We start from the raw sequence: 11,295 nt of genomic DNA, 5'->3' as shown, positions 1-11,295 counted from the left end.
ACGTACCTTTGTTGTCATTGGAGATTTGTCAGCCGCTTTGGATACGAAGCATCGTCCCCTCACTTCGAATTCCTCATCATCTGAGTCCTCCTCCATTTTCGCATACAACGCTTCATGTGTCGGATTTCGCATTTCTTCGTCATCTGATCCAGATGACCAGATTTGATAAGTTCCATCTTTATCCTCATGCTCACCCTTTGCAACCAATGACAGATTCTTTGCTTTAGCACGAACCTCCTCAAGCCTCTCTGCATAGTATGCCTCATCTTTGACTTTATTCTTCCTCTCATCCTTCTTTCGAAGCATACAGTCATTTGCAAGATGATTCGCACCGTTGCAATAATGACAATCTATTCCAGCATCACCTTTCAGCTTCTTCTCACCCTTTCCTTCAGCTATCTTCGAATCTTGCTTCTCAACTTTCTTTTTCTCCTCAACAACATTTTTACTCACAAAACTTCCTTTCACCTTAGCAAGCTTAGTCTTCGAATTGAATGGCTTTTTGAAAAATTTCTTAACACGATTATTCGAGTAAAATGATATTGCTTCATCATCCGAATTCATGATGAATCCTTCTTCTTCCTCATAATCATCATTTTCAGCTTCTTTCTCCGAAATCTTTGACACAAGAGCTAATGGACCTCCCAAACTCAGCTTCGATTCCTCAGCAATTTCATTTACCTCAATTTCGTGTGTTTTCAACTGATTGTACAAATCATTGAGAGTTGATGTATCAAAACTTTGTTGATTCTTCACCATCATACTCACACTTCTCCACTCTTTTCGAAGCCCCATTACAAAGATGAGATTGAATTCCATTTAAGTCCTGGTAATTCCATAGTGATTGCAACGATAGATTACCTCGTTCAGACGATCATAGTAAACTTCAATTGTTTCTCCTTCTTTTTGTTTGAAATCTTTCAGTTCAACCAAACACTGTTTGACTGAATTGATTTTTGTTTTCTCACTTCCTTGAAACTTATCTTTCAGATTGTTCCATACCTCCTTTGCAGTTGTACAACTTCTAACGTAATTGTACACAACTGGAGGTAAAGCACCTCGCAGTTCCCTCATACACCTCTTCTCCAGTTTCTTCAGACGATCAGATTGATTATCAAATCCAGAATTTGTAGAAGATGATACAATTGGTTGAACATTCACTGGAACATTGACATTTCCAGTGATACATGACCATAATTCTTCATCCAGACCATTCAGATAATCTTGCATACGATCAGCCCACTGATCATAGTATTCAGGGATTAGCATTGGAATTTTGGTTGATGAACCTAATAGATGAGAAAACGAGGTCATCGAATTGAGATTGAAACTCGCCATTGTTGTACGGAAGATGATTTTGAGAAGTTTGAAAAGATTTGAGAATTTGAAAACAAACTAGATGAATCAAATCGAATTGATGAGAATAACACTCGATTCAACAATTCAAATGCAGAATCGAATCACAGACTAAGATCTAGACAATTTTTCACTTTCAAAAAGTGCGGAAACTTTTGAATCAAAAAGTTGATTCAAAAACTTTTTGAACAGCGTGAAAATCAGATCAGAGATATGATTCCTGCTCTGATACCAATTGATGAACCAATGAATCGAGTATTGAATTAATCAGAGTATGAATTCAAGTATGAATGCAAGATTGAACACCAGATGTAAATATGATCTTGTTTCAGCTTGATTTACGCTTTCGAATGTTTACAGAGAAAATAGACAGGTCTGTAAAAACTCTTATCTAACTCTAGTAAATAACACCTATTTATAGGGAACCGAAAGCGTACAAAAAATATACTAAGGCATTGACTCTAAAGCTTCGAATAAAAGCGCCCTAGTAAAATATATTACAAAACATTTGAAGAGTACAAAATATATTTCGACTAATTACAACAATTCGACCCTTACACTGCTCACAGTGATAACATATATGGGTGCTTGGTATTGGGACCTGCTGACGACAATCCTTGGCATAATACCCCTCCTTGCCACATTTGAATGCAGATGAAGATGGGTAGGCATCATCATGAACCTTGTTTCAATTTCCACGAGTGCAACCCCTCTGTCCCCTAGATCTCGAATCAGTGGGGTTGATCTGCTTCGCTGCAGGATGTGATTGAACATGAGACTGCCTCAGCTCCCTAGATTGGAGCTCTATCTTAATATCCCTCCTCCTCGCAGCCTTCTGAAGCTCGGCAAGGTTACCATAACGCTGTGTGGACACGAACTGCCGAATATCTGTCTTTAGAATGCTTAAGTACCGAGTCATCTAAGCCTGCTCAGAAGCAACAAACTTAGGGCAGAAAAGAGCCCTCTCGGTAAACATCTTGGTGATCTATGTCACCGTCTCAGTCCTCTGTCTTAGATCTATATACTCTTGAGAAAATATCTCCTACTCCACCAATGGAACATACCTCGAACGGAACATCTCAAAGAACTGCTCCTAAGTAACATCAGCTTTCAACTCAGGAGTATAAGAGTCAGTCACCAATCTCCACTAATCCTTCGCACTTGACCGAAGAAGGTTCAAGGCGCACTTGAGCTTCTGGTCAGCAGGGCAAGATCATGTGAAGAAACAACCCTCCACATCATACATCCACCTCATCAGCAAAATCGGGTCCTTGACCCCATCAAACTCTGGGGGCTTCATATTGTCGAAGTCCTGGTACTGGAAAGCTCTATCCTCTCGAACCCTTGCGGCAACAACAGCTGTGATAGCTGCAACAACAACATCGTCAGAAAGTGAAACATATCAATCTTGAAAAGCTCAATCATGTTGGTCTTGATAGACCCAAAAAACTCTGGAATCGATCTCCGGACGACAGTAGCCACCTCAGCGGTAATCATCTCCCGTATCGGATCATCAATCAAACCTGGCCTATCCTGGCCACTCACTCCAACTTTAGAACCAGATCCTCTCGTAAACACCATACTGAAAATAAACCAGAATATATTACAATTTCCACAATACACATTACTACAATCACGAGATGAGACTAAACCCTTGGTGTTTGTGACTTCCTTGCTACACGTACGGGTCCTGTGCTTTCAGTAGTACATGCCCATACTACCTTCCACACCTACCCGTATTTGTATTAAGGATCATCACAACATCCAAACACAATTACAACAACAAGGATGCACATACATCCTATCCTCACTCTCTCGAGAGTGGCTAAATATTCCTCATCTGGCCGGTTGCTCACACATATACTCATCCATGAAACTTCCACCGACCATGCAGCACTCGCGTATGCTAATCATACATAACACCAGTTCCTATAGATAGTTGAATACTTGATTCTACGCCAAGCCCTTCATCAAACAAGAATAAGAAATAAGGACAAACCAAACATTCTCAGGCTATAAAATCATAGTTATTTACAACTGTGATGCATACACTGAGAAACTACAATAATTATGTGAATTCCATACAAGAAGTAATCCTAGGCTATTAGGCATCATACATCAGGCAATTCTATCATGAAATTCCCAAAGATCCCTATCCTATCACTAGCATGATGTTCTATCATAAACATCATATCAGATAACATTATGGTAACTTGGGGTATACTTTCTTGCCCTAGCCGATTGTACACATCGCATCCTTCATTCGTTACTTTCGAAAACAATTTTGAAAACCGTTTTAAAACTTTTGTCGTTCCTTATTTTGAGTCTGGATTCACACGAATGTTCATCCAATTCTCTCAAACCAAGACTCTGATACCAACTTGTAACATCCTAAAAATCTCAATAAATTTTAAATTTTCAAAAACAACCCAAAACTATAAATGTTTACAAAACCATTATTTCAAAAGTGTATTTCAGTAATCATAGTATCCCAAAATCCAAATAACATAAAACCTAAGGATGTGCACGATCATGCCGTCTTCTTGCCACAGTCATCTGAAGTACCTGAAACAATAAACTAAAACTGTAAGCCAAAGCTTAGTGAGTTCCCCCAAAGTACCACCACACACAACATATAACAACATATACTGGTTCAACAGCTAACAAACTGGATTAACCCTGAGTCCACAGTATGAGTCTGGCTTTCCTTTCAGGCCCACATCTCATATCTAGCTTGCTCCCTAGCCTACAACATACGTTTGGCTTGCCCTTTCAGGCCAACAACTTATGTTTGGCTTGCTCCCAGTTTATTGGCTACCATACAAAGCAGTACTACTTCAACTCAACCATATTATGTGAACATATACATAACATATAACATATATCCAACAAACATATAAACATATAACCAGTCATCAGACAAATAGGTTGATATACAGATCACTACCATATAACAACATCCTAGACAATGATTCATATTCTACCGGGCCGACATTGGTGCCTTCGACCCCCAAGTACAGTGGTAAGACACACCTCTAAGTCTGAACAAATCGCTAAATAGATCTCTGCTCTAAATCTCAACTCTACCCGTCATATATTCATCAAATAGGGACCAATATACAACTCAGAATACCTAAAATACCCTTAGGTCAACTTGGTCAAAACTAGTCAAAGGTTAAAGTGAAAAGTCAACCTACAGCTGATCGCCACGTCGTGGCCACAAAACGCCAAAACAGATGATCCTTAGCCAAGTCGCCACGCCGTGGTGGTCCAAACCACGTCGTGGTCACTGTTCCCCAAATATCTTAATGGAATAAGTCACTTTTTTCGATCTTAGAGGCTCCAAAGCCCAAATGTGGTCTATTCTAGGGTCTAAATAGATAAAGTTCCAACTTTATTCCTTAAGTCCCTCTAAAGAGTAGGGATCTCGAATTCTAAGTTCAAAAAGAGCAAAAACTCAACACAGCTTAAACATTAAGCTCCTAATCCCTAAAGTCCTTTCGTTTAAAACTTAGTTTTTATCCCAAATAACATTCCAAGTCATAAAGTTTCCAAATTTATGACTTTGCATGACTATAAAGTGTCGAAATCTTAAACCCTAACATTTCACAATGCTACAAGTCACCAAATGCATGCATGGAGGAAAGGAAAGGCCAAGATTTTATTTTTATAACTCTAAACACCCCAAAACGTCCAAAAAGGCAACTCATATAGACCAAAAATATGGGACTAAAAGCACATAACTTCTAACATTAGAAAGATCTAGAGAGATAATCATCAAGTTCAGAACTTTATACCTCCTGGGGGTTGCGGAAGAAGTGTACAACTTAGATCTACAAAGCTTGGAGCTCTCTTCTTGCTTTCCAATGGCTTCCTTCCCTATACAATGGACACCAATTACCAAAATAAGCTCAAAACACCACCAATGGAGATTAGGGTTTGAAAGAAACAGAGTAGACAATGGAGGCTGATGAGGGTAAAATGTATTGGGGTTAATTATGCTTAAATAGGGTTCAAACCCTAAAAATTAGGGGTTTTCTCCAACAACGGCTACCACGCTGTGACACCTATTGCCACGCCGTGGTGGTCCATCAAAAGCCCGCGGCCCATAAAGAATTTCCACGCCTTGGTGAAACTCCACCACACCGTGGCCACCAGAAAGCATTTAATCATTTGCAATTTAGACTCATATCTGAAACGGGTGTTACATAACACCACGTGTTCTCAACCGTTTTCTAGGAAAGTATATGTACATTTTTCAAAAAACAGGATAAATAAATATAAAGGAATATACATGGTAATCAATTACAATTTCTTTTTTTTTTCTTGTTTGTACACGTGTCCTTATTTCATAAAAAAATCTTTATATGTTTAACCGTTTGAATGATGTGTACAGGCCCGACCCAATACCTGGGTGAGATGGGCTAAGGCCCAGGGCAGCAAGTTTAAAAGGGCATCAATTTATCAGCATATACCAGTTTGGCCCAAAAAAAATTAGTCTGATAGACACCTGATTTTCTTCTAATCTACACAACGACTGGAGGCAACGACGCAAAGGCATGGGCGCGAAGATGTGAAATAATTGAAGTGATGGCATCTGTGATTGGCTGATTGCGAATCGACACCTATAAGAACGAACATGTAGAAGATCGAGGAGTCTGAAAGACCATCTCTAAATCGACTGAATCCTTATATCTAACTTTGATTTTTATTTCTGATTTCTCATATTCTCATATTTCTGATTTTCGATTTGGCGCTTTGTGTTAGTTGGAGTTCGAACTAAGATGATAGAAGCCTTTTTTGAGATGGCTAATCTCCCAGAATTCAAAAAGAAGAACACAAAAGATTGCAACAATTTTCTTAATCATATCCTCAAAGAAATTACAATGCAATGCATAAATAGAACTATCAGCTAGAAAATAGGAAAACATGAGCTAAAACGACTAACGTGACTATGACCGGTTCTTGTGAAGAAACACGGTCTCCTACATGATGCAAACGACAAGAAGTAATGAAGACTAGGGTTAATCTCTACTTTATTCACGTAACGAGCTGGAAGTATTTCACTTGGGCTTTGTGTTGGGCTCTTTAGGTAGGGGTGGGGCTGTTGTAATTGGGCTCGTATCATAAGATTTTCAATCGTGTATTCTGATTCCAAATTCTGATTCCCATATTCTACTGTTTAATTATCACTTTTCTGATTGTGTTGATTCCCGATTTGTATGAATTCGAGTTCGAAGTTGGAGACTTGGAGTTAGAAGCCTTTAGTAGGTAGTTGACTATTTTGTGTTCGGAATGTGTATCTTTGATTTGATATTTATTTGTTTGATTACAGTAGTTTGGTTCAAAAGGTATTTTTTTTCTGGTTTTCTTAAGGAGTAGCCCAATTGGAGTTCGAATTATGGATCTTTGATTTCTAATTTATCATATCGTCAACTATGGATTTTGTTTTTGAAGTTTGATCACAGTTGTTTCATTTTTAGTAGTTTCAAGTTAATTTATGTTTTTTCTGCTAATATTCATGATAATTGTCCTGGTAAATCTATCTTGTTTAGGTATAATCATAGTGACTTCAAGTTAGTTTAGGTTTCTTCTGCAAATTTCATGTCTTCTAAAAGAATCTGTCACCCTCCTTATTAGATCATATCCGCTTTTAATTAAGCTAATGTTTTCCAAAAAACATTGTTTGTCAATAAATCTATCAAAATGTGGAAAATTAATATTGACTTTTTCGAAAATAACCTTATATTTTAATACAACTATACCTTAGCTGTTTGATATGAATGAAAATAAGATTATTTATCATTTCGTTTGTTGATGACTTGATGCTATTGTGTTGTGCATCCTTCTTTCATTCTTAAACTTTTGATGTTTATTTGATGTGAATCGACTGCATGCTAGCTTGTTTTTTACTCATTGTTCTTTTGAAAACGCTGCAGCTTGCCAAGAAAGATGCTCAGAGGATGACATAAGAGCCCTTCATCATCTATAGTTACTAGTTTGAAAAACTTTTTGTTTAGAAACTTTTGTTCTCAAATGGCTATTGATTTTAAATCCATGAAGGCAAAATATGTGTGCTAGATATTGTCACAATTGATTTAATTTGTTCCTGTTACCATCATATGTTAAAGAGGTAGATTAAAGAGGTAGATGGTGTTCACTTTAAGTAATTGATCATATTGTGGATTAAATATAGTTACCTTTAAGGGTAAAATCATCGTTATATATACATTTATTATTTACATAGTTCTTTATACATATACCAATTTACTCTGCATTCAGTTTTTGAGAGTTTAGATCCTAAAGTGTTTATGCATATCGGATTTTTGGTTTTTTTTGTTTATAAATATCTTGCACTTTTGTTTATTCTATTTATATATGTTTTGGGTACTTGGGTCTATCATATGGAACAAATATAGGGGCATTGATTTATAATATCACCCCGGGTATGAAAAACTAACCGGGCCCTGGATGTGTACATGTTAAGTAATAGAACAAGTGATAATGACAAATTTTGTTTTTAGTGTGCATACGTTACATTTGCTTTTCAAAGAGTATCAAATATACTCATGAGCAAATTTTTTAGAACAGTTGCGATATAATAAAACAACATATAAACCATTCCTTCGTCGACAGTAACATAAAACCGATCCCTCAAAAATCATAACCGTTCACGCTTAAATTTGATAGACTTTGCCGCCTAATCCACTAAATTTACTTTAGTGCCCTTTTAACGCAATTTTATTTATCCTAACAGTATTTATAAATCAATAAACTATTATACAATTGTCAATTGCTCATTGGTTTCAACACTTAATGCCCTAATTATATATACATATTAAACTTGGACAATTGTTAGGAACAGTACCTAACCATGGTATTGTTCCTCGGGTTCAATTCCTCAACCATAGTAACCGCCCCCGTCACACCGTCTCCCTCGCCCAATCACATACACTTCCACCGCCGTCTATTTCTTTCTATCTGCCTCTGTCTTTTGGAGACGATCACTCTCCAGTTCCTTCCATTCCCTACCCACCTCCAAACCACCGCCTCACTCTGAACTCGATTCCGGTTGATCAGAATCAACGAATTGCTAACCGACTGCTTTCCATGGTTTTCTCCAACGCTCACTGTTACTCAACATCTTCGTCAATGGCGGTGTCGACTACAGATGACGTTCGCTTTTCAGATTCTACGCGCTCCATCATTCCACCGATTCCCCCCACTGCTTGCTTTAATTCACCAAAAAAAAACGAAGACGAGGAACAACGGTCGTGGTTGCTGAAGTCGGCTTCTTCTGATTTCTTCATAGAAAACCTACAAGACCCACCAACTTCTACAACCTTCTGCTGGTACTCCGATGTGGACCGACATGGCGACATCAAAATTGATCAGGTATCTATCGTTGTTTTATGTCGGTCTCATCGCCTTCACCATGCCATTTGTAAGTTTTATCTGTCCACGAAGGGTTTATTTTCGGTATGTCGACCAATCAAGTTTCGATTCCTCCGGTATAGGCTTTTATCTGTCCACGAAGGGTTTATTTTCGGATGCTTTATTCCACAAATCCCCCTCTTTATGAAAATTAGGGCTTTCATCAAGAAAGTCGACGACTCAATTCTTAAGGGTCCTAATTAGGTATTTTGTTTTCCCAAAATTATCTTCTTTCTTGCAATCGTTTCATCGTGCCTAAATACAAACCAGGTTTGCAAGTGCAGATGTAATCTAATTTGTGTCAGCATATCTTCATCCTGCTGCCAGCTTCTTCGTAACTTCTAAGTTCTATCTGACATTTGCAGGTTTGTCATGTGTATTCTGGAAAATCGACACTTTCAGGAAGGTTGCTTCCGTTTTTTCTCAATCCTCTCGATCAGGGCTTCGGAGCCCCCGTTAATCAGAATCGAAATCAACATTGTTGTCGATTCAAACTTCCAATATATATGTTGTCCACATGGTGAGAAGATGGATCCTATTAACTTTGAAAATTGACTCTGGATAATGCTTATATATATTATTTATTTGAAGGAAACTTGCAGGAAATAATATATGCTTTTTCATGTTGATGATAAACCCATGAATTTGGGCCGACGTAACATGATCATTGAAAGGGTTAATCAGTATGTTTTTTCCTCTCTTGGGGTATGTTGTTGTTTTTTACCTATGATGTTAGTCTCTGAGGTTTAAATTTAGGTTTAATGTTTTTTTTTTTTTTTTTTTCGTTTTTCGTTTTTTTTTGTCTGAATTTTGTGACAGGACCAATTATCAATGAAAAGAGTCTTTTTCTTCATCTTCCATTGAGATAAATATCCATGAAGAAGGTATGCCAATATTTTATGTTTCTCTATGTATTGATATGGATATTTTTGTACATGGCAGTATATGGTAGATGATAAACGAAATATTTATTCATTAACATGCTGATAAAGAAAAATAAGTAAGTACACATATTCTCACAATTTTCATTTTAAGTGCCTATCACCGATTTCATTTTAGGTTGGCTCCGCTTACAGCGGACTTGTGTATGGATTTTTGTAGGATTTTCATGTACAAAATATAAAACCTTAATTAAGGGTTAAATACAAGAAATAGGAACTTAATTTTGCCGATTTGTATAAATTATAGCATCTTACTTTCATTTCTTCCTATGCATTATTATATGAGAGTGTTGCTTGATTCTCTTCTGTCTCCCAACTGTTAGATTAGAAAAATATGTCACATATTATGACATCAAAGCTGCTATCAAGTAAGCAATTTCTTTTCATTTTATGATTTATCTTGAATTCTTGATAGATAATGGCCATAAATTTGTTACATAGACTTCTTTAAAGTTGTCTTTATATATATATATATATATTTTTATCTAGAATGGTTATTCATATATTTAAGCATAAAGGTTATGTTCTTTTCCCTTAAATCTGAACATGATCATCAGTATAATAACAAAGTAAACACTAAACATATAGTACCTTACTTTTATTTATGATTAAATGTGACAAATAAGGATGGAACAGCTAATGCAATCACTTGGAAATTACTTTTTCTTTATATGACATTGCTATATTATATATAAATTTCAAATTATGATGTAATACTCGAGGGCAATTTTGTAAAAAGTTAAGGACTTAATATAAAATTTCGTTTTTCTTTTCTTTCTGTTTATGAAAAGTAGTAATACAATATTAATTATATACAAGAGAATCACAATACGTGGATTCTTAGTATTTTTTTTTTCCATTCTAATGATTTTTTTTGTCCTGATTTAGATCCTTTTGCTGGTGCTCAGGGCCTAAAGCCTAAACCAAATTTCATCTGCAAATATTAGTCTATTATTTACAGGGTAGCCGACATTATTTTTGTATTTGTTAAGGTGGCTTTGTGTAATTATGCCCTAAATAGTCTAGGGCTACCCACAAAGAACAGATGCAGTGTATAGCAACATACTTTTATTTGTACATTGAACATCTATTTTATAGCTTTTGATTTAGCAGAAGTTGTAGTGGCTGCTGGAGCTTCTTCAGGTGTGATAAAACTTTGGGATCTAGAAGTGACAAAAGGTAAATTAATTAATTCGTTTATAACTTATGTGAACGCGAATGTCATTAATTGCAATCAGTTGTATAACTATTTAAGCTATCATGTGAAAACACAGATAACGTTTTTTGTTAATTGTATGGTTTTAAAGTTCATGTAATCTAATACTATGCTACTCATGTGTGATCCCTTTAATCTAATATGTTTCCGAAAGAATTCATACAATTTTGAAACAAGGGTATTATGGTCAATTTAGACTTTCTTCTATTATAAAGTCGGTTGGCAAGCACGAAGTGACCAAAATGATCGGAGCTGTCCAAATCCATCCCCGCAAAGCGGGTTTCCTCATCTAGTATATATATATATATATATATATATATATATATTCAAATGTGGATGTATAACTAT

The 11,295-nt window shown here is 36.4% G+C and overlaps 1 protein-coding gene across 1 annotated transcript; it reads left to right on the top strand.

Annotated features, from left to right (window-relative positions):
* Window positions 1-8,210: 8,210 nt before the first annotated feature.
* Window positions 8,211-11,022, top strand: LOC145125922 (uncharacterized). The gene is made up of 4 exons (XM_079061328.1): window positions 8,211-8,751; window positions 9,156-9,310; window positions 9,382-9,473; window positions 9,610-11,022. Exons 1-3 carry the CDS (start codon window positions 8,467-8,469, stop codon window positions 9,431-9,433), a joined length of 492 nt encoding a protein of 163 aa, XP_078917454.1. The 5' UTR covers window positions 8,211-8,466; the 3' UTR covers window positions 9,434-9,473; window positions 9,610-11,022.
* The last annotated feature ends 273 nt before the right edge of the window (window positions 11,023-11,295 follow it).

The sequence above is a fragment of the Lactuca virosa genome, chromosome 7 (genome assembly GCF_052849685.1).
Source record: "Lactuca virosa cultivar CGN04683 chromosome 7, Lactuca_virosa_CGN04683_v6, whole genome shotgun sequence".
In the NCBI taxonomy this organism is placed as follows: Eukaryota; Viridiplantae; Streptophyta; class Magnoliopsida; order Asterales; family Asteraceae; genus Lactuca; species Lactuca virosa.
The sequence above is the reverse complement of the archived record's forward strand: the minus strand, read 5'-3'. Positions and strand labels throughout refer to the sequence as shown.

Coding starts and splice junctions, on each gene's coding strand:
- LOC145125922 (XM_079061328.1), top strand. CDS start 8,467: ATGGTTTTCTCCAACGCTCACTGTTACTCAACATCTTCGTCAATGGCG. Junction 8,752..9,155: donor GCGACATCAAAATTGATCAG/GTATCTATCGTT, acceptor TGACATTTGCAG/GTTTGTCATGTGTATTCTGG. Junction 9,311..9,381: donor ATATATATGTTGTCCACATG/GTGAGAAGATGG, acceptor ATTTATTTGAAG/GAAACTTGCAGGAAATAATA.